This window comes from Pogona vitticeps, chromosome 3, assembly GCF_051106095.1.
Source record: "Pogona vitticeps strain Pit_001003342236 chromosome 3, PviZW2.1, whole genome shotgun sequence".
In the NCBI taxonomy this organism is placed as follows: domain Eukaryota; kingdom Metazoa; phylum Chordata; class Lepidosauria; order Squamata; family Agamidae; genus Pogona; species Pogona vitticeps.
Genome location: NC_135785.1, coordinates 227,277,592 through 227,301,665, shown reverse-complemented (window position 1 = coordinate 227,301,665; position 24,074 = coordinate 227,277,592). Strand labels below are relative to the sequence as shown.

General features: G+C 39.3%; 1 protein-coding gene across 13 annotated transcripts in view; it reads left to right on the top strand.

Annotated features, from left to right (window-relative positions):
• ALCAM (activated leukocyte cell adhesion molecule) overlaps positions 1 to 24,074 on the top strand; it is a 151,929-nt gene that overhangs the window by 13,864 nt on the left and 113,991 nt on the right. For 12 of the 13 annotated variants that reach the window (XR_013543312.1, XR_013543311.1, XR_012085041.2 and 9 more), the window contains exon 1: positions 6,562 to 7,549. The exons of the other annotated variant lie outside the window; for it this stretch is intronic. Coding sequence is in view for 8 of the 12 variants with exons in the window: in XM_078389916.1 (XP_078246042.1) it covers positions 7,393 to 7,549 (157 nt within the window). In the remaining 4 variants the exon portion in view is untranslated. Of the gene's footprint in view, positions 1 to 6,561; positions 7,550 to 24,074 lie in introns of those variants that run through there. 13 annotated transcript variants of the gene reach the window in all.

Below are 24,074 nucleotides of genomic sequence, written 5' to 3'. Positions count from 1 at the left end.
CATTTCGGGGGAATAAAAAACACAAAAAATTAAAAATTAAAAATAAAACATTGCAAGTCCCATGTTGGGACTGCAACCCCCCCCCAAAAAAAACAACAACACCACAGAAACATACCCCCCAGCCCAAACCTACCATCCAAAACCCACCCAGAACAGGGAGTTTTTAAAAAGCAGAAACAGCACTTACCAGTCCAAAGCCTCCTGAGGGTCCCCCACCAATACAGTCACCGCCGCCATGACCGGCGGCGGCAGCATGAGGCTTGAACCTGACCAGGGTGCTTCACCCGCTCGCCCCCAGCTGTGGCGGAGGCAGCGGTCGCCCAGCGCCGGGAGACTTGAGCTGGCCGAGTTTCGCCCACTTGCTTCCTGGCTTGCCTCCCACTTGCTCCATACCACCCTCTGTGGGCCCATGGTGACAAATTCAAATGGCGGAGGGCAGCGAGGAGTGAGCGGGAGGTGAGCCGGGAGGGGAGTGGCCGAAGAAACCTGGGGAGCTCAAGCCTCCTGGTGCTGGGTGACTGCTGCCTCCGATTGTGGCGACAGGGGACCCTGGGAGGTCTCCCGGGCTTCCCCGCTGCCATTGGAGACCTCCTGGGGGTCTCCCGCCACCGGGAGTGGAGACCTCCGAAGGCACCGATCGCGGTGGCAGGGGACTCCCAGGAGGTTTCCTGGGGTCCCCTGCTGCCATCAGAGACCTCCTGGGGGTCCCTTTTCCTAACCGTTCAGCCTGGAGGCAGGCCTCTCCCAATTTGAAGAGACCCTTGTCCAGCAGGCCGAGGCAAAGAGGAAGTCACAAAGGAAGCAAAACCAGGGAGCTGGGCAGGGGACAGATTGGATTTGTCTTCAGTGTGGAAGAGATTGTAACTCTCGAATTGGCCTCCTCAGCCACACTAGACGCTGTTCCAAGTCCTCCATACAGAGCACGCTACCATAGTCTTTCGAGACTGAAGGATGCCTACACCATAGACCTACCTGTTCATACAAAGATAAAATAGATAAAATAAAAACATAATATAATATAAAATATTGCTATAGCATTTTGCGAGTTCTTTGTAGAGTATATTTATGCGATTCGAAATTCAATAAGGTAAAGGTTGCTTTCTTTTAGCCATGTCTGTTGACATTCTGTTGTTATTTCGTCGTTAAGTCGTGTCTGACTCTTCGTGACACCATGGACCAGAGCACGCCAGGCCCTCCTGTCTTCCATTGCCTCCCAGAGTTTGGTCAAATTCATGTCAATCTCCAACCATCTAGTCCTCTGTCATCCCCTTCTTCTCTTGCCTTCATACTTTCCCAGAGTCTTTTCCAGGGAGTCGTCTCTTCTCATGAGATGGCCAAAGTATTGGAGCTTCAGCTTCAGGATCTGTCCTTCCAGTGAGCACTAAAGGTTGATTTCCTTCAGAATGGATAGGTTTGATCTCTTTGCAGTCCTGGGGACTCTCAAGAGACTCCCCCAGCACCACAATTCAAAAGCATCAATTCTTCAGCGGTCAGTCTTCTCATTTCCATACCTTGCTACTGGAAAAACCATAGCTTTGTCCACATTTGTCGGCAAGGTGATATCTCTGCTTTTTAAGATGCTGTCTAGGTTTGTTACCGCTTTCCTCCCAAGTCAAAAAGTCTGTAAGTCAAGTCTCCATTGACCTACAGTGCATTGAAAACTGATTAATCCCGTAACAGGCCGTTTTTGTTCCATTTTGGGTTTTTTCTGGTCTGTAAGTCAAATCTCAGTCTGCAAGTCAAACCTAAATTTTGCGGCCAGAGAAGTCTGTAACTCAAAAAGTCTGTAAGTCAAGCCGTCTGTAAGTCAAGGGTCCACTGTACATGGAGGACACTGTGCCTTATACCAAGTTGTACCATTGTGTATTTTATGGTGTGGCATAAGGCACAATGATCCTTCTCCTCTTACAATGGTAACTTAGCTGGGTGAAGTATGACAGCATCTCTTCAGTATAACCTTTTCCAATCTGATGCCCTCCATATGTGTTTTTCTTCAAATGCTATAAAAGCCATTAGAGCTATTTTGGCCAGGAATTATTGTTGCAGTTCAACACATCTTAAGGTCATTAGGTTGGGGAAGACTGCTTTGATGTATAGGAAATGGAAGAAAATACGAGCTTAAAGCTCAGTGGTTTTGGTACCTGTGAGCCAGAGGTTGGAGTTTGATTGTGCTTCTTATGAGTAGAGACAGCCTGTGTGGCCTTGGGAAAGCTACACAGTCCCAGAATACTTGCAGAAGAAGGGAAAGGTAAACCACCTATGAGTATTCTCTACCTGGAAGACTTTGGGAAGGGTCCCTTTAATTCAAAAATGCCTTGATGGTGCACAATTGCCATTATTAATGTACAGCAATTCCTTTTAGCAGACTTGAAGTGTTTCATAGAATTGCAGAAACACAGAAATAAATAGTTGGGTGGAATCCCCAGGGTCATCTACTTAAGCACTGCCAATCAGGGAATCGATGCCTAAAGCTTCCCTGACACATGAAAACACCCCAATTGTAAAAAAACACCCCAATAAAGGAGAACCTTTCATCTTCTAAGTAATCCATTTGACTACTGAACAGCTCCTTCTGTCAGAAAGTTCTTCCTGAGGATTAGCCAGAATCTCTTTTCTGATTTAGGTTGTTCAGGTCCTGACTGGTGCAACAGCAGAAAACAAGTTTACTCCATCTTTGAAGGGATGGCATATAAATAACAGTATTAATTAATTTACTGTCAACAAAGAAGCAAGAACAGTTCCAGCCTTGGGAATGACTTCACTCTTCATTTCTACTGTACTCTAAGTCACTAAGTTCATACGATCTTTCTCTTTGTGAATCATTGAGATAGGGAAGGGAAATTTGTGAATAAGTGAGACAGAGAAGGGAAGTTGATGTTTGTGTAGGAAGCAAATTGACCATTGTCTATGTCATGAGACACTTCTTAACAATTTTTAGAGTCATCATGTGCTGCTAGTGGTAAGTATGAACTAGACATCGGAACTTCTCTGCTAAATTTGGGAACTTTTCCTTGTTCAGCTCATATAAGTTTCATCTCTGAGATAATTTCCACTTTATGATTAGCAAGTAAAGGTTTTTGATACATTTCTGGCCTGGACTAATTCATTTTAGTGACTGTGGTGTCAGTAATTTAGCTTATTTGCTGAGAATTTAAGTTTATTCTGGATATTTTTCATGATTTACAACATATGTATATGAAAAAAGGATTCATTTTAAACTGCTCAGCTCAGAGTGTGCAATCAACAGTTTTTGGCTGAGAACATAACTAAAAGGTAGAAAATGAGTGTGCACAAATTGCTATGATTATCTCATCACAGTTGTTTTATGTTTAATTAAAATACAAAGAAATCCCTTAACACAGATTTGTGGTTTGGTGGCTCTGTTTAATAAGACTTTTGTGAAAGACATGTCTTTCCAGATACTTATGTTTATTAGTTTTGAGTTTTACATATATCTAATTAAATGCATGGCTGTTGGAGCTTGTGGTGCTTGTTTGTTTTGGCTGCAGTTTGTAATCTAATTCAGCTATATTGCCATTCACATGCCATTTGTTTTCTGGTTTATGTTTTCCTGAAGAATTATTGCTGTGCTCCTGTTTTATAAGCAGAATGCTGTGACTTCTTTTCCTTTACATGTACTGTATTGCCCTCTGCATGTTTGGGTATGCACATGTACAAAAGGCAGTAGAAACGCACAGCTGTCCTCCACTTACAGTACCCTACAGGCCAGCTTCTCTCAGTGTCTGTGCATTAAGTGTGGTTGTCTGAATGGTGAAGTAACTGGCAGACTTTGTGTTCAGATATCTGCTTTCAGCATGGAGTTTCTTGAATGCATCCTATCTTCTATTCATTATTCAAGAAGTCATGGCCAAATGTAATGGCTTGCTATGATTGCTTAAATAATGTGCAGTAAATTACCACAAATGTAACCCCACATAGTATGTAGCATGCTTCACAGGTTCTAGTTTCTTCTTCTCAAGCCATATCTTGGGTGGCCATATTGCTGTCTCTTCATTAGAGATCATAGGGGGAAATGAAATTCAGTAACACTTGCATTCTTGGTTCAAGAATGACCTTGTAGTTTTGACTTTTTGTAAGAAGCTTGAAAGAAGATTTAATGTATACTTAAACTTTGAGGGGATAATTGGAATACTCTTGAGAAGGCATTTTCCATACTACTTGCAGACAATCAGTAGATTTAGAAGTTTGGTATATGAGGAAGATAATTTTAAAAGTACGAAAGAGAGTATTTCAATGCCATAGTCAGTAATTCAGAAAAAAAGTAGCCATTTTACTATGGAATTGTTGCCTGTATGTCTAATTTTTTACTTCTGACTCAAGGCCATGCTAAATTATAATGGTCTGCTCATGATGCCTATATTGAAGAAGTAAACTGAAGCTACAGTGATACAGTGTTGACTTGGACTGTCTGTAGAGAGATCTAAGGGTGTTGTCAGCTTTTTCTTCAACAAGGGTGGTATTCACAAACAAGCTCTGTCTATGTGTTACAAACTATGCTCAAGGAGCTAGAAATGCATAAATGGTACACCAAGCAGACAGTGTCACAGCCTGTCCTGGCATGCAGTAGTTGTTTGCTTCAGGCCTTAGTTGAGGGACATTTTTACTAAGCTTGCACCTATGACGTTCAGATGAACTTTGCCCCCTTTGTTTTGCTTCCAGAATCTGAAATTCCTTCCACTGAATTCTGTGACATTCAAGATAGCTATCATATCCAATTTGGCCTTCAATCAAATATAGATGACTTATGCCATTGACCACATCTACAAAATGTGATATCTTCAATATAGCATTAATAGCTTCATTTCAGAGTAATCATGCCAATAAATTTGATGTGGGGAAGAATATGGCAGCCCTGGATTTTAGCAGGAGGCAAGGGAACAAATTCTTTGCCCTTCCAACCCGAAATAACAAATTGAGACACGGTATTATGGATTAAAACTAGGGCCACAATTTTATTAACTATTTAACTTTTAACTACCCCTTTTTACAATGGGGCCAGCCGTAGTGCTAGCAGGTCTGGAACCCTCGTCATTCTTGACCAACCAATCTAGACCTTTGCCCCTGGGAGTTCCTACGCCGAGAGAGTGCTGTTGAACTGTCCAGCACCCTCTCAGCCATGCACCCGGAGTACGCGGGGCCGCCCTTTACCTGAGTCTCTAAACTCCCAAGTGCCCAGTGTCTCTGAGGTCTTCCTGTTTTCCCTCCCCTTAGCCAAACCTCTGTAAATGCAATTCTGAGAGGAGGGATTCCTTGTACTCTCTGGGTGCCCATCCTGGAACTCACCTGAATCTGCCCTGTTTAGCACTACCCGCCATGGCTTAGGAGCTACATTGTATGCCCCGAGCCCCCCCCCAAGCCAAAACTTTGGCCCTGAGTACCCCTTATAGTCCTGCAGGAAAATCCCTAATGTTTGGGTGTGTAATTACTGATCTCAAACCCGACTTTATAGCTCTGCCAACCTCTCAGTTGACTCCTTTCCAGGACTTGTCACTAGACCTCAGATCGCATCTGGCTCTCCATACTATGCACGGAATAATTGCAGACCAGACTATCCACGTGCCAGGAAAGCATGCAACCAAAGCCTGCAGATCCCCAATTCTGCCATATTAATGACTTGCCCACTGTCTAGGTCAAGTCACTGCCATCAAGGTGGATCACCACAATATGAGGGGGCACATCTGGAGAACCCTGGGACGCCAATTCCAAGAACCCATCCCAGAGCATACCTCTCCATCCCCTCCACTCCAACGAGGCCCGCATGCTTAGGGCTAGGCTCTGACCCCAGCTGGTCATACTAGTATATTTTGCTGCCCAGAACACGTAACTGTGACCACACAAATGAACTCAGAAGGATGAGTCCCTAAACCTGTAATGATAAGAACATAGAACGAGAAATGCTAGCACCTAAAGCTGTGGCAAAGGGCGCACATAACTGTAATATCTGTTGGAGGACCACCTTCCAATTTTTTTGATGTCTTCGACCTTGTATCATAGCTGTGCCGCTGTGGATGCAGCAGCAATGTGAAAGTAATGAGAACCAAATTGCCACCTGTGAATCCCTGCCTTTCGTAAAATCACTTCCCAAAATCGATATTTTGTAATTGGTACCCCATCCACCTGCTTCAGGAAACTCTCTTGCTCTTCACCTCTGAGGCTCACATATTACACTGTTGCCCTAAAGGGAGGGATTCTTGTTTTTTTTTTTCAGAATGACTTAATTTTATTAAGAAATTTCTTGAAACTTTAACCCAAATTATATGGGTTATTTTTAAATAATATACTGCATATATTGTTAAAAAAATCTAAATAATCATTGTTTTGTTACAGGTTAAAATTGACATAGCAAGTTCTTTAAAAATGATATTCATGATAGAAATAAATGGAACTCAAATTCTGCCTATACTGAAAAGTTTACAATAGATATTTAGCTTGGACTGCTAGATATTTTACTCACAGAAGAAATGTGTCATGAATAGAAATGGGGGTATTTCATATATGGATACTAATACTCCCACACAGGTGGTGATAACGAGAGTCCAGCCCCGTGGGGCTGGATGGTCCACTTACAATTCCACCGCTGCTGCAACCTCCACGAAGCCTTCTAGTGGCTCAGGAGTTCATGATCTGTGAGCCACTCTTCAACCTGGCAGAGAGGCTTGTCATCCCACCTCCTCCCAGGAATGGCAAGCTGTTTGCGATCCCCGGAGCCATTGAAAGGATCTGTGGAGGTCATGGCAGTGGCGGAATTGTGAGTGGACCGTCCAGCCCCATGGGGCTAGACCCTCATTATTGCCACCTGTGTAAGGGTATTCATATACGAATACCCCCATCTCTAGTCATGAATGCCAGGTCACCACAGAAAGGATCTACAGTACTTACCACTCAGTCACATCATCTTTGTGCTACCTGGTGTGGGTGCTTGCCAGGCAGGTCAGTCCACTAGCGGTTAGGAAACTTCTTGTGAGCCCCTTCTCCCAACACCTTTTGAGCCACTTGCTCCTTGGTGCTCCAGTGAGAAGAAAACAAGCAGGTTGTTACTCCTGGTTGCAAATCAACCCAGCAAGGTTGAAAACTTAAAACCCACAAAATATCATGTGTAGGCTGTCCATGCAGAAAACGGGGGTTCTTGCTTGAATAGGAAAGCTTTATATGATCAGGATTCATTTCAAGTGTTACACTTGACATGGAAAAAAGATATAAGAGAGGGTAGGTTTGAGTGCTCTGCTGCTCACATGTTGGAAATAACTGAATAAGTAACATCTGAATAGGGCTTATTTTAACCTTTGATTCCTACATTCAGCCTAGACAATGCTGTGATGAAGTAACAGTTTGAATCATTCATTGCACTTGTATACTTGTTGTACATTTGAAATGGGACAAGTCACCAACTGCAGAGATACCTCCTTAATATTCTCTCCCTGCTTCTTTTTGATGAGAATATCAATTCACATCCAGTTATTGGGACATATCTGTAAAGCTGATGGGAGAGACTTGTACCACTTTCCTGCAACACTATTTCACTGCAAAGGTAAATATATATGAACTTTGTTTATATCTGAGGAATCTCAGGGCTAATCTGATGTAATGTGTGCTTATACCATTGTTTTAAACTGCTGCTGTGACAGAAGCTACCTCAGGAGAAAAGCACTCACTCTTGCCAATATCAATTTTCCTCGTTATGTAAATAGCAGGTTTGGGGGAGGGTGGCTTTCATCAGGACTGCAGCATAGAGCTGCAGGGCTAAAGGAGCAGCCATGCCACATTTAAAATTAAAATAGATATAATATACATAAGATTTATTGCTGTCATTGACCAGTCAGCAGAAGTACAAATCTAATGGCAAGATACATGAAGTTTATTTTCAGAGACTCCAAAGTTTATCTCCAGGGCCTCTGAAGATAAATGCTACACTTAGACAAGTTCAAAAGGGTGCAATTTGACCTTGATGGTGGCATATAAATAAAAATCTTTCAACTGTACTTTCAACTCTTTCAATTTCACAACCAGTAAATGTTAAATATTAGTCCTACCCAAACACATGCAATGGCTTTTAAGGAAGCAGTCCCAACAATTAATTCAAAAAAATCTCAGCAGAAAGAGGTAACAACACAGAGAGAAAAGCAAATAGTAAGATTAAATAAAACTGATGCCAGAAATAAGTTCTCAAAAATCTAAAAGTGTTTGGTTTTTTTCTTCTTTGTGGCACTTCTTCAGGATAATTTAATGAGTGTTAATTTATCCGGTAGATGAATGCAGAAACGAAAATGACTGTAACCTTATACACAAATGCTCACGGTTTGTTTTTGTTTTTGTTTTTTTCTGTTTTGCTTTGTAGATTTATTTTATCCAAATAGGCGTTTGTTCATGTTTTCTTTCTTTCTTTCTTTCTTTCTTTCTTTCTTTCTTTCTTTCTTTCTTTCTTTCTTTCTTTCTTTCTTTCTTTCTTTCTTTCTTACATTGTGTCAGCAATGAGAGGTTCTGGGGAAGCAGAAAACTTGTCGGTAGGGGGAGAATTTCCCCCCACCAAAGGAAACTGGACAACTTAGAAATGTGGAGAATCTTGAAAATTGATCTGATGAAATATCCTTTTGGGATGAATGAAATGGTTCTAAACCTAAGGTTCTACTTACTCAATATACAGTAACATATATGTGTGGTAATCTGCAGAACTAAACAACAGGAATTTCTGTGTATGTTCTGGATGTATAGAGGACTCACATTGTGCCATCCTGGTTTTGATAGGATTTTGATAAATTCAGTCTCTGCACCATGAACAGTGTACCATATACCATGGACAGTGTCATCAAAGCAACCAACATGAATTTGACTTAACTCCGAGAGGCAGTGGAAGATAGGAGGGCTTGGCGTGCTCTAGTCCATGGGGTCACGAAGAGTCAGACACGACTAAATGACTAAACAATGACGACCATGAAATAGTTCTGTTGGTATCTCATCTAGTCCTAATGATTTATCTCTTCCAAATGGTTTGATAATATGATTACTTTTGCTTTCCAAAAAACCTTACAGGTTCTTCATCAAAGGATTCTTCTTTGAAAGCATGTGTCGTCCTTGTTTTTCTTTGGTATAGTTTAGTGGATTGATTTATAAGCATTTTAGTTTATGAGTTTCTGTACTTGCGAGCTTTATTTTTTCCAGGTTTAAATTTACTATGTCTTCTGTCTGCTACTTTTATGCACTATATAAATGCAATTTTATAAGTGTTCATAATATGAGATATACCTTAGTAGAATAAATAAGAAATTTTAGTGAGTTTGTTTTTTAAAAAATCAGAAGTGTGTGAGAAAAATGTAGACAAGATACAATGGTGATAATGTTTATATGTTTCCACCCCATTTTTTTCACCATTTAGTTCTCAAGGCTGCTTAGAATAGTAGTGTACAAATTAAAATTAAAAAATATAAAACAGGTAGGTAACCTGTTGTTAGTACCTTGTACATTTTTGCTTTATCTGTTTGTTTACTCATGAATTGATATTCAGACTGTGCAGCACTGTAATGTTAGATTTTATATTTTCTCAAGAGGATAATCAGATCTTTGACACTTCATAAGAACAATTAAAAGCTGAAATGCACAACCTTTAACAATCAAGAAATTCAGGTTATCAGCTATGAGGATAACAAGATATGTTTCAAAAGTGCTGTAGAATCATGTCTTTGTTAGTTTCTATTTTGAAAACACAAACAAGGAGAGCTACATAACATTCAGAAACAATTATCTTCATTTGGCATTGTAAGAGCAATCAATTATAGGAACAAATAGCCACTGACACATATCCAAGGTGGAAGCCCTTTTGTTGTTTAGCCGTTAAGTCGTGTCTGACTCTTCATGACCCCATGGACCAGAGCACGCCAGGCCCTCCTGTCTTCCACTGCTTCCGGGACTTGGGTCAAATTCATGTTGGTAGCTTCAATGACACTGTCCAGCCATCTCATCCTCTGTCGTCCCCTTCTCCTCTTGCCTTCACACTTTCCCAACATCAGGCTTTTCCAGGGAGTCTTCTCTTCTCATGAGCTGTCCAAAGTACTGGAGCCTCAGCTTCAGAATTTGTCATTCCAGTGAGCACTCAGGGTTGATTTCCTTCAGAATTGATAGGTGTGTTCTCCTTGCACTCCAGGGGACCTCTCAAGAGTCTTCTCCACCGAGAGTACCACCATTCAAAAGCATCAATTCTTCGGTTGTTAGCCTTCTTTATGGTCCATCTCTCACTTCCATACATCGCTACTGGAAAAACCATAGCTTTGACTATGCAGACCTTTGTCGACAAGGTGATATCTCTTTTTAAGCTGCTGTCTAGGTTTGTCATCACTTTCTTCCCAAGAAGCAGGCGTCTTTTAATTTCATGGCTTCTGTCACCATCTGCAGTGATCATGGAGCCCAGGAAAGTAAAATCTGTAAAATCTACCTCCATATCTTTCCCTTTACTAGGCTATATTAAGTCTAGCCATCTAAACAGTCTATCCCCAAACCCCAGATGTTCATTCATGGGAATAACTTTGGAGAAACAAAATGGACAATCCAATATTGTAAGCACATAGGGACTTTTATGGTCATTGGAAAATGTGCCACAGTATAATGTTTCTTGCTCCAGGTAGGTTCTCTGCATTAATAACAGGATTTTTTTTTTCAGCGTAACAAATTGAATAATTGGCCTGTGTAATATCTAGGCTAGGAATTACGCTAACATTCACTCCCTGAATCTTCCCAAACTCCTCATATGTCATGGTCAGTGTGAGAAGAAAGAGTAGCCTCTATTAGGATGGATGGTAAGAGACCAAAAGTCTCTGGAAATACAAAATGCTAAAGTAAAACTGTACCTTTATAGCACATAATATTTCCATTACATATGGCCCCTGCTCAAGATCCGGACTGCATGCATGGCAGTTCATATTTTTATAACTGTAGTCATGGTGTACTGATTTTTCATTGTATAAAAACGTAAGTGCTGTGATGGATCAGAATAAAGACCTCCATTTTGTTCTTACAGTGACTTGACAGATATCTATGGGGAAGCAATAATTAGGAAAGAAGCCCAGTAGTACTCTCCCGATCATGGTGACTTGCAAGTGCTGTTCAGAGGCATACTGCCTCTGATATTAAACACAATATATATCCATTATGTCTTGTGTCCATTGATCGTTTTATCCTCTGGGAATCTGTCTGATCTCCTTTCATAGCCTTCTAGGTTGGTGGCCATTGCTTAATCTTGCAGTAGTGCACTCCATAGTTTAACTGTGTGCTGTATGTAGTGCTTTTATCTGTTTTAAAACTCCATCTATTTAGCTTTATTTTGTTTCCTCAAGTACTAGCATAATGAGAGAAAGAAAAAAGCTTCCATACCCCCTTTGCTCTCTATGAATCATACATCTCTACAATATCCTTTCCCTGGCTCCCCATTTTTGTAAACTGAGCTGCTCTAGCTGCAACCTTTCCTCATAGAGAATGTTCTTCTGTCCTTTAGTCATTTTGGTTGACATTTTATGTACCTGTCTATTCATCTCCACTGTTTTTCTTTCTGAGAATTGGTACACAGAGCTGTACACAGTATTCAAAGTGTGCTTGGACTGTTGATTTGTGTAAAGGCATTATGATACTGACTGTATATTTATCAGTTCCATTCCTAATGACCCCAGATATAGAACTGGCCTTTTCTATCCTCACTGGTCATTGAACAAGTCGATGGTTCCTTCAGTCTCTCCACCACAATCACAATTGTTTCAGAACTCACCCATCTATGTGGCTTGATATTTACTGTTAGACTTCCAGAGCAGATTACAAAACATTACACTGAAAAAAATCTTATCAGGTTTACCACAGCAATATTTAAATGTCCAGAAAAGCATTTCTAGAAATTATTGGATAAAATCTGGAGGAAATACACAATAGTTAGCTTGCATTAGTATAGGATTTTGAACAATTCGTTATCATGTTCTATGATAAATTGCTTAGTGTTTTCTCCTCACTTTTTAAGGCAACATGTTGTGCAGCATGGGGCATTGCTTTTTGAGGGAGGAGTTTCTTGAGACTCACAGTTTTGTGGTTCTTTGGATCATGGAATTGCATTTGACTAAAGATCTGGCATCATGCTTGGATTGCTAAAACTTAATTTTTGTTTTAATACCAAGCAGGATTGGATTTGAGCAAGACTGAAATACCAAATGACTTTTCCCCCCCACTGGCTGTTGTAATATGTCCAAGATAGTGAGATAAAAAAAATCTAAGTAGATGAGAACAGAAGGTTATCTGGTTCAAAATCCTCTCTTGTACAGTGCCTAGCATAATGCCTAAGGGGAAGCCAAATAATAAGAATCTTCTCTCCTTGACTCTGCATGCTGCCTCTGATCTTGAAGGGAGTGTATAATCATCGTGACTTGTAACTGTTCACAGCTTTATCTTCCACGAATTCTGCTAATCCCATTTAGACAATTGGGGATTAGACAAAATAGATTTATGTTCTGTCATTAGAAAGTAAGCACAGTGCAGTGACTGGACTATGCTGTCTCGACAGTAGGAAACCAGATTCAAAATCCCTGCCAAGGGATCAAGATTTCATTGGTGAACTCTCAGGGAGTTTACTGACTCTTTCAGCATATCTCCACAGGATTGTTTTGAGGATGCATTGCTGTTCTGACTGCCTTGCAAAATGGAACAATTAAACAAGAGCCCAGACTTGCAAGAAGAGCAGCCTCGGGCACCAGTTGTTAGCAGTAGTGGGTTTTTCCACTTCACATTTAAAAAAAAAAAACCTGGGGGACTGAAAAGAGATAAAGATAAAAATAGTTCCTACTAGAAAATGTCCATTGGTTCTTGTTGTTCTTTTGAAACACAAAGACCTTTGGCTATCTCTGTGTAAGTAAAAGCATAGATTGTCCTTAGAATATTTGAAGTATAGCATTAAGCTGTCTTTTATCTTGCTGCTGGAATTACTTCAAACAAACACTGTTGCCAATACTCAATTCTGTTTAAGAAATGAACCCTTTAAATTGAAGTGTTTTTGTCTGCAGTAGGTGATGAGCATTTAAAATAACCCAGTTCCCTTGTCTGCTTGAAATATATTTCTTTTGAATGAGTAAGACATTACAACAAAATGATAAAATGCTACTTTTAAACCAATGACTGGTGTGAATACCAACCCAATTTTACTTTTAATGAAGTTGCATAAGTTGTTTAAGATGTTTCCTTTATTTCCTCATTTCCTTAAGAAACCGGTGTTTTTATGTTCTTAAATTGCAACAAAGAAAATACTGTACTGACAATGACAATAGATTAAGAAGGGGGGGGGTCTCTGCTTTTTTCCACTTCCCTTTTTCAAAATATTCTTCCTAGGCATTGTTTCCGGATTTCTTACTTTCTTCTTAGGATTCTGTAGCATGTTTGAATCTGGAAACTGATTGGCGTGCTGATCACTTTGGTTTTGTTGTTATGTGGTGTCAAGTTGCCTCCCATTCATGGCTATTCCATGAATGAATTATCTCCAAAATGTCCTGTCCTTAACTACCCTGCTCAGCTCTTGTAAACTCAAAACTCTGGCTTCCTTTAGGGAGTCAACTTATCTTGTATTTGGTCTTCCTCTTTTTCTGCTGCCTTCAACCTTTACCAGCAGTATTGTCTTTTCCAGAGAATCCTGCCTTCTCATGATGTGCCCAAAGTAGGACAGCCTCAGTTTCAGCATTTTTGCCTCCGGAGGTAGTTCAGGCTTAATTTGATCTAGGACTCATTTGTTTGTCTTTCTGGCCATCCAGGATATTCACAAAACTCTCCTCCAGCACCTCATTTCAAATGAGTCAGGATTTTTCCCCTATCAACTTCATTAGCTCTCGCACCCAGACATGGTGATTGGAAATACGTGATTATAGATTATCTTGGTTTTGTTCTCCAGTGACTCATTTTTACACTTGATGATCTTTTTTAATTCCTTCACTGCTGCCTTTTCAAATCTCAGTCTTCTTCTGATTTCTTGGCTACAGTCTCTATTTGGATGGATGACTGAACCAAGGTGTACAAAATCTCTATTTCAGTGTCTTCATTGCCAATGCTGATCACTTTAAACTTAGTTTAAATGCATTTTTAAATTTCCAGCTCTGAGGAACTACATAAAGGTAAAGGTAAAGGTTCCCCTTGACATATAGTCCAGTTGTGTCCAACTCTAGGGCATGGTGCCCATCCCTGTTTCCAATCCATAGAGACAGTGTTTGTCCAAAGAGAGTTTCTATGATCACATGGCCAGCGCAACTAGACATGGAACACCGTATGGAACTACATACAGCGGCTATGAATGTAAGTGTTTCTGGATCCTAAATGGCCTGGACCCTAGTACGTGAGAAGTTACTTTTTACACATACATACATACACACACATATGGGAGAAAATATATTGTTGAGAATTTAAATTATAACGTGTATTCTCATAACATCGGCAGAGTAAGGAGATATTGGTTAGCAAAGATACTTATGACACTATGATGCTGAGAGAGTAAAACCAACAACTTAGTCTATTTACATATATATAGAGAGAGAATAGACATTCCTCTGGCAGCATAACATGACATGAAGCAACAAACAGCATAGGAAAAAGTGATCTGACTTACAACAGATAAAGACATTCATTTTACACATGACTTATGTACAGTTTGTGACCAATCAGAAAATACATTATTTCATTTTCTATTACACCAAGTTTCATCATGTACACAGCTGTACAACATTATGTCTTAATCCTTGATACCCACACCTGAATACAATCAGTACAGTGACTCAGATGAATCAGCCATTTTACATTTAACTATACAACGTTAAATGTGTATTTAATACATTTTCATATCAAAATCTCAACACATATATATGATATATGCATGCATACATGCATACATACATATATATATACATACATACGCAAGTCGTCTATGTATGTATACATGTATGTATGCACAGTGGTGCCTCAATTTACGACCATAATCTGTTCCAGCAGATGGACATAACTCGAAATGGTTGTAAGTCGAAGCACCATTTCCCATAGGAATGCATTGAAATGCAATTAATCCGTTTTGGCCAAAGGGGGAAAAATCACCAAAAAAAATCACTGCAAGACTCATTGGAAATGCAATTATTCCCTTCCAGCCAAAGGGGGGGGGGAGAAAAGCAATCAAGCATGCAAGACCCATTGGAAATGCACAGAAAACAAATGGAGCAGATTGGAATTGCACAGAGAACAAAGGGTGCAGGTCGGAGATGCAAAGAAAACAAAGGAAAAAAGCAAGGGAAGCATGCAGGATCCATCAGAAATGAGACAAAAACCCTCCAAAACAACCAAACCCCCCAGACCAATTGGAAATGGGGGGAGCCAAAAATAAACCCCCAAAGACCCATCACAGCACAGAAACATAACCCCCCAGCTCAAAACCATACTGCAAAAACACTCAGAACAGTTTTTAAAAAGCAGAAAACAGTATCTTACCTTACCAGGCAGCCCGAAGTCTCTCTGCAAACACACTCACTCAGAAGGAGGCAGTCCCAAGCCTCCTCTGTTTCACACTCTCTTAACTGCTGGGGCGAAAGAGCTACAAAGAAGCAGCCTTGTCACCACCTACAGTTAGAAAAAAGATACACAGCCATGTGGCCTATATACAGAGTTGGGCAATAACTTTACTAGACCACCATCATCTCATTAAAAAAGCAAGCATTTGAATCTTTGGAACTTACAAAACCTGAGAGAGGAAGAAGCCAAAAAATTCTAAAATCATTCTAGCCCAGTGTAATATCTATGGGATGTGTAGTTATCTGCATACTGAAATGGAGGCTAAAAGCTTGAAGAGCCAGCTTGAGATTTGGCATCACCAGGGTCAATTCAGTTGCCTATTCCATTCTCTGTAGGCAAAGGGCTTCCTCTGTTCATTGAACTAACCACTGGCTTTTAGTTAAAGCACTAGTTTTGAACACACACATTAAGTAAGAGGGATGGGACTTTCAGATTTTTTGGACTGCAACGTCCAGAATTTGTCAGGTAGAATTCTGGGAGCTGCAGGCAAAAAAAAAAAGTCATAGAAGAGCTTACATTACCTACATGTGGACCACCATCACCATTAATAGCCTTTCAGAAAGAAAGAATTTGTCTCAGTAGTGCTGGAAGTAGCTGTTCTCCATGAGTACTGCAGGTATTCATGGGACAGTTGATTCTTTCAGAGCGCTCCCTCTATGGAACCTAGGAAAGTGAGACCACCCTTCCCAGGAACCCTTGTGGCTCCCATCGAGCGTGTCATCAAGTTGATTCATATTTATAGAGACCCTTTCCAGGATTTTCTAGTATAGAGTAGTCATGAGTAGTTTACTGTTCCCTTTCTTCTCCGAGTGCTCTAAGGCTGCACATCTTGCTGAAGAATATACAAGCTGGCTCTTTTCCCAGGATGCACAAGTGGGAATCAAACTTACAGCCTCTGGCTCCTAAGCCATATAACTAACTTACTGAAAAATGCTAGACCCAATTTCTGGACTTTCTTCCTCCCCCTTTCTGATATGTATCATTTCTGCAACATTTTAGAGGTTCTAATATATATATTATAATCATCATCATCATCATCTTGGAATTGCAGAGCAGGAAGGGACCCTGTGGTGGATCATTGAGTCTAACCCCTGTCAAGGATGTACAATGGGGAATCAAACTCCCAACCTCTGGCTCTGCAGCCAAATACCTAAACCATTGAGTTATTTTACTGAGGTCTGATTTTTATCTTCATTTAAAACCTACCCTAACCTGCTGCTTGTTAAATAATAAGAAAAATCGAACACTAACAAGTTACTTTTAAATAAAACGTATAATTAGTTGCAAAGTACTTTTTAAAAGTTCTGGTACTTCATACTTCATGTATCTCCTTTCCCATAAAAAGCCCACATGACTCTGGTTTCTGACAGCAAGGAAAAGAAAAGGCCGATTTTGCTGCTTCTCCTATTTGTTATATTCAACTACTGTTTTATAGGCATATATTTATAAGGCAGTGAATTAATTTTTGTGCCCTCCCTTAAGTAAGATTTAAAATTCAGGAAATGCAATAAATAAATAAAATTAGGTATTTATAAGAAAGTGAACTATCTAATTAAATAAAATTTTATTCTTGTATAATTAAATTTGTTTTTCATTTGTTTGTATTTCTACTTTAACTACTGTCTTAACATTTAAATGCATAGCATTTGTAATTGAGAATAAACTTCAAAAAGCCATATCGGCACTGCCATTCTGTTGTAACTGCCTCCATCCTTAAAAAGAAACATGAACAGACACCTAGATAACGAGAAGCTGTAATTGTACCAGATAATCTTAATTAAATCTTGACTTTTTCACAGCTTTTCATATGTGGATTTCCCATATCATTTTCACTTCTTTGTGGAAATGGCTGCCATAGTCAGACTACAGACATGACAGAGGTTGGGGTACAGGATTAAAATGCAGTGCGGAAAGAGACATTACTTGTTCATGCTTCATGATGTTAAAAGTCTACAACACTGATAACTAAATATTAAAAGATTGTACAACTCATAACAAAACAGTTTACTAGAGAGTGGTGTAATGTTAAAATATTTCTTTAAATCTCTAATTAAATATACAAATAATTAGCTATTAGTTATTGTATGGAATTTGGAACAATGTTAAAAGATAGTGCAAATTAATTTCATGTAAGTTTGTCATGGCTGACTTTTCAAGGGACTTAAGTGCAGTTGATTGGCTCTGGATCTAGTTAATGAACTTTGGCCTGTAGATTTGCCACCTATAAAAAGAAGACAAACTTACAATAAGAGTGAAATTAAGGAGCAACATGTAGCTGTTTTGATAACAGGAATAATGGAATTTCACACTACGTTTAAAGATTAGGTTCTCAGTTTGAGGAAGCTTCTTAACCTAGTTTTGTTTGCAGAGATTCAGGTGGCCTCTGTAGTACAAACTCCCTTTTACCAATTCTGGCTGATACAGTGGTACCTCACTAGATGACGACCTCGCAAAACGACAAATCCGCATGACAATGAGGTTTTGCGATCACTATAGCGATTTGCAAAACAGTTATTCCAATGGACGATTTCCGCTGGACGATGTTTGGGTCCATGCTTCGCAAACCGATTTTTGCAAGATGACAATTTTGCCACTTTTAAAATGGCTTCGCAAAACATGTGTTTTCAGAACCGATGTTTCACAGGGCAACCATTTTAACAGCTGATCGGAACTTCGCAAAATGGCTTCCCTATGGGCAGTCTTCGCAAAACGATAACGATTTTTCCCCATTGGAATGCATTAAATTGGTTTCAATGCATTCCAGTGGGGAAACGGTTTTCGCAAGATGGTGTTTTCGCTAAACAGCGATTTCTATGGAATGGATTATCAACATCATGCGGGGCACCACTGTACATAGGTGCATCTCTTTGTAGAGGAAAGTGATTAGTTCCATGTTTTGGTGGTTGTCTCCATACTGTGGTAATATCTAAGACTGACCACTGTGATGTTTCATAAATGGAACAATTCTTGAAAAAATTATTGGAACTTCAGAATAAAAGATTAGTCCTTGGGGGCAAACCCCATGATTAGGGATTGTCGAGGTCTGGCCCATTATTATCTTTCTTGAGATCCCAGAGAGCTGCATCCCACTCCCATCCAGGAAAAAAAAAAAAAGAAACATCCTTACCAAGAGGTAAATGGCACCTCCAGGAAGGTGTGATTTGCCATTTAAAGGCTCTTTTGGCTTCCTCTCAGCCTAGAACAGCCTTTGCTCTTTTATTTTATTTTTTTCTCCTCCTTCTCCTCTTCTTTGTTTTCTTCTGGAAACACACACAAACATAGAGATATAATTAAAATAATTATGAAGAAGGTGGACAAGAAATGCTGTTCCTTTCCTGACCCAGACCTGAGCGGAGTCATTAATGGCAAGTTAAGAAGCAGAAATGCTGAAAGGTATTTGACATGTTGAGCAGAAATATATGGATGCATAGTTTTAGTAGGTGGACATGCACATGAATACAAAGCTTGGAGCGAGTCTGGGGAATGCACGGGTGGCTTCACTTCAGTGTCTGGGACGCTAAATGTTGTCCTTGGGCTACACTTTGCCCACTCTGATCATAAATGGTCCACACTGTGGATGGTAATGTTCTCTGTTACATATATCTACCCATTGCTGAAGGTGTGCAGTTATGACCTTTCCCTAACCATCTGTTTAGTAAGCAGTTATCTTTTAGCATAGTTCAATGAGTTAGATTTCTGGCTGCATACCCAGAGGTTGGGAGTTTGATTTCCCATGTGTCTTCCAGGAGAAGAGCCAGACTGTGTGGCCTTGGGCAAGCTGCACAGTCCCAGGATACACCAGACAAAGGCAATGGCAAACCACTTCTAAGTGCTCTCTGCCTAGAAAACCTTGAAAAGGGTCTCCATAAGTCAGAACTGACTTGATGACGCACAATTAATAGTTTTAGCCCTTCATTTGTTTTTCTTCAATATGATTTTAGCATTTCTATTATTTGTTATTAGCTGACACAATGTTCTATGCCTATAAAAACAGCATAATGCTGTACAACCGTTTATAACTGTATTGTAGGCTACTATGTGGATGGAAAGGGACAAGAAACCCCCTAAAATCTAACACAGTTTGGTGTTTAGTCTTTTGTAAAGATTAAAGAAAAATAGGAAAGGGGAGAAGCCTGATGGATATGAAAGAAACCATTGACATGAATAAGTGACACAGTGGCACAAAAGTGATATGGGAGAAAGAAGTAAAAAGTTGCAGCAAGTATTTGAAATTTGGCAGAATAATAGGATAATGATAAAAAGAACATGATGGTAGAAATGTAATCGGGACAGATTGGTGAAGAGCTTTGAAAGTAAGAACAAGGAGTTGAAAAGTGGTGTGAAGAACAAAGAAGAACCAGTGTGAAGTCTTAAAGTGTAATAATAGCATGACTAAAGTGATGAGAGAAAAATAGTTTTGCTGAGACATTTTGGCTTGATTGAAAAGAAGCTGAGAAGGTACTGAGGAGATTAGAGTAATCAAAATGAGAAATGACCATGACATGAAGAAGGATGTCTGCTACCCAGTGAGAAAAGGAAAGGGTCACTTTTTTTTTTTTAGTGACTGTGTAGAAAAAATACTGATGAAAATCCAGAGGTAGATTTACAGAGTCACTGGGGCTGGGCTGGTGTGTGTGGAGCCATAATCTGATTACTTACAACTGTTCAAGGATTCATTCCTAGCACAGTTTTAAAAAGATATCTTGTTTCAAGATTGTAATTTAACACTCGCTTCTTTCTTTCCACTGCAGATTTTCTTTTTCTTTTTTTAAAGGTGAAGTTGTAACACTTGATTCTTACTTTCTACTAAAGAAGATGCTTTTTGAGTGTGGGTGATAGCTCTTCATGGGAGAAATCAATTCGAAAATCTCAGTCCTTTTCCTTTTTAAAGCCACCTGGATCATGTGCAGAACTATGCTTGACTATTTACAGTCATAAGTTATTGAAGTCTTATTCATGAGTATCTTTATTTAAGGAAAAATGTGGGAAACATTAGCATGAGTTTCAATATGCCTTCTTTTCCTTCTGCCTGTTGGGAGATATTTCATGCTGGTTTACAATAAATATGATCAATATTACACTAGCAGACATTTAATTTTCATTACTAGCACTACTAGATCTTCTCTTTAAAGAAATGCATTGCTAACCTTACATCTATGTGGGGTCAGCCTCTGCAAAAAATTATCTTTTAAATAGATGGTGTCTGGAACATAGCTGCAAACTCAATAATTAAAAACAGTAATCTGTGAACAATGCTTTCTACTTTAAACTGTAGATTAACCTAGGACAACTGGAAAATATGTGGTCAGTTTCTTGAGTGCTGGGAAATAGTTTGTTGTTTTTTATTTCATGGGGATTTTTTTAAAAAAGCTTCAAAATTATTGTCACTATAGGAACAGCCTGATGCAAAGATATTTATAATTGTGACACTAGTTATACCCTTTTTTTATAAATGGCAGTTGCTGGGTAATTTAACTAGTGATTTGCTGTTATTAGTTTAAAGGAGTTGGTAGAGCACTATTAAGGAAGTGTAATCACTCCTGATATGAGGCTAATCTGAAAACACATTCATTGTCACTATTCTAACATTTTATAATTGCACCAGTTCATTTATATCCAAAAGCCACCATCGAATGATTCTTTCTGAGAAGGAAATTTAATACTGATCTTTCGTCTTAAGGCCTATTTTAGTATTCTTCCTCTCAATAATGAAAAAAACAAAACACTTTGTTTTGGGGATCCTAAGACATTTAAGGAGATAATTTGTGCTGATAATTTATAACATCAAATGCTTAAGACCACTAACAAATAATGTCTGTACATAACTGTCTAAGAATATAAATAGGAATAAGTGGGATGAACAGCTGGCAATTTTGTGTGAAATCACATTTCATGTAGCCTAACTTTTGCATGATAGGTGGAGATGCCCCTCACCTCTGTGTGTGTATAGACCAGTGATTCCCAACCTTGAGTAACCCACCATAGCTGGTGGTGAAGGCTTCTGGGAACTGGAGTCCAAAAACACCTAGGTGACCCAAGGCTGGGAACCACTGGTATAGACACATACATAACTCCACAGCACTCACTTTGTCTTATGAAAAATTCCACCAGCAATATGGGGGCACAGACATGAAAAAAAAAGTTCCAGCCGGTAACACAAATTCACAAATGCTTATTAAAACAAATCATAACATATTATAGTTTAAAAATATACATGTTTCCTCAGACCTATATGTTGTTGTTGTTTTAGGTAGTCTAAAGAAATTATACGTCTCTAAAATCTTGGACTACCACAAAAATAAACAAGCATGTTTTGATTTTGTGTTAACCTGTGGTTTTATGAGAAAGGTTGTTGTACATTTGATGATCAGACTGCATGTTTCACTAGAAAAGAGTTTCATGATCTCTTTTGCCGAGGTATCTAAGCAGTATATGTAGCATTCTGGAGGCTGTTGTGACCCATTAACCAATGAATTAAGTTATGCAGAAAGCCCTTTTTCACAAATGGAAAAACAGGCCTAGAACTCAAAAAAATAACACCCCCTCTTTGGTGAGACTTCTCTTGTATGGAGATTTGTACATCATAAGACTTGCTGCATAAGCAGATGAATGGAATTAATCGTTTAAAATAAAGAGTCATATTATTGAATCAAGGGTATTGCAGCAGTTTCATGCATTTTATTAGGATAGAATTTGCTGTTACAATGCTATAATACATACCCAAGAAATGTTGCTGGAAAAAGTAATTATGTATTTATTCATTTTTCTAATTTTATTTCCACACTTGCAGCACTCAGCACTCGCTACTATTCCTCTTCTCCATTGGTAATGTAACATATAAGCCTGTGCTTAGAAGAACTGGTGACTACTTGTTTAAAGTTTCTCATGACAGGTACAAAAAATAAAGTTTCATTTACACACACTGCTATCTCATGGGAAGTTGCTGGTAGATTCCTTGAAAATCTTCTTTCTACTTTTAGTTACATTTCAGTTAGTGGACATTTTAGAGCTTCCATTCCCGAATAATAAAAACTATTTTTGTTGCAATTTCCAGAACCCCCAGCTAGTAAATACTTCCCTTTACTGTCTGTACTGCCGGTGGCTGAGAGAGTTGTAGATATGACAAAGTTGGATACATTTGTACAATTTTTATATAATGAAACTACCCTTTTAGCAAAATGTACGTTGAGGATAGTACTCCTGGGATTTTGAACAAATTTCATAGTCTATTTATTTGTTTGTTTGTTTGTTTGCTTGCTTGCTTGCTTGTTTGCTTGTTTGTTTGCTTGTTTGTTTGTTTAATATTCCACCCATTTAGACCAAAGTCTACTCTGGGAGGCTAACAACATATCAGAATTTTAAAAACAACAATATCAATACACTAGAAGATGGTGAAATAAGTTAGGTATTGACAGGAGTGAAGGCCTGTCTGAAAAGCCAGGTCTTAAGTTGGCTCTTAAAAACGCCCAGCAAGTGAGCCAGACAAATATCTGGGGAGAGATTGTTCCAGAACTGAGGGGTCACTGCTGAGAATGCCCACTTTCTTGTTCTTTCTCTTCGAGCCTCCCTCGGTGTTAGGCCCCTCAGCCGCCCCTCTTGGTGGGAGAAGGTATTCCACCAGATATTGAGGTTCTAACCCATTTAGGGCTTTGTACATCATCATTAATTGTTTGAAATCAATGCAGAAATGAACAGATAGCCAATTCAAGGCCGCTAGAGTGGGGGAGATATGTTGATGTTTTCTCACCCCAGTAAGAAGTCTCGCTGCCACATTCTACACCATTTGAAACTTCTGCATCAATCTCAAAGGTAGCCCCACGTAGAGTGCATTACAGTAGTCTAATCTCAAGACTACAGGCACATGTACCAGAGTGGTGAGGGACGCAGCTCATTTGCTCAGTTATGTAAGTAAGCAATGTGTTAGTACTGTTTTGTAGTTTACAATGTGTCCAAGTCATCCAAAATATAGGCTACAGTTCAAATTGAAGCTTGATTTGTTGTGTGCTCTGAATGTATTTCTGGAGTTGACAGAAGTCAAGAAAAGTTTCAGAGAATGTATTACTGTTTCTTAGCAGGTTATTTCCCTGCCGAGATGTCACACTGTTCTGTAACAAGAATTTCTACAGGTATCTGGAGCTTTGTCCTTGGATACAGTAAATGTGTTCTGGTTGATGCAGTTAATGGTAGCCTTCTGCAATCTGCTGCCCTCGTTTGGCCACACAATTTAGGGATGATGGTGTGGGTGTGTTGTAGTTCAGCACCTCCAGAGAATGATCAGGATAGAATGCCTGATAAAAATATTTTAAAAGACAATATCTAGATAAAGCTGGCTGATCTTCATGCTTAAACTGACATGCATACACATGAACCTACCTATTAAATTCAGCTGTTGATCCCATCTCTCTCTGCCTAAGCCTTGATATCCTGCTTCATTTGGGCAAGTAATGACACAATCCTTTCTAATAAAGTATCCGAGACAGACAAACTACCTGTTCTAGACA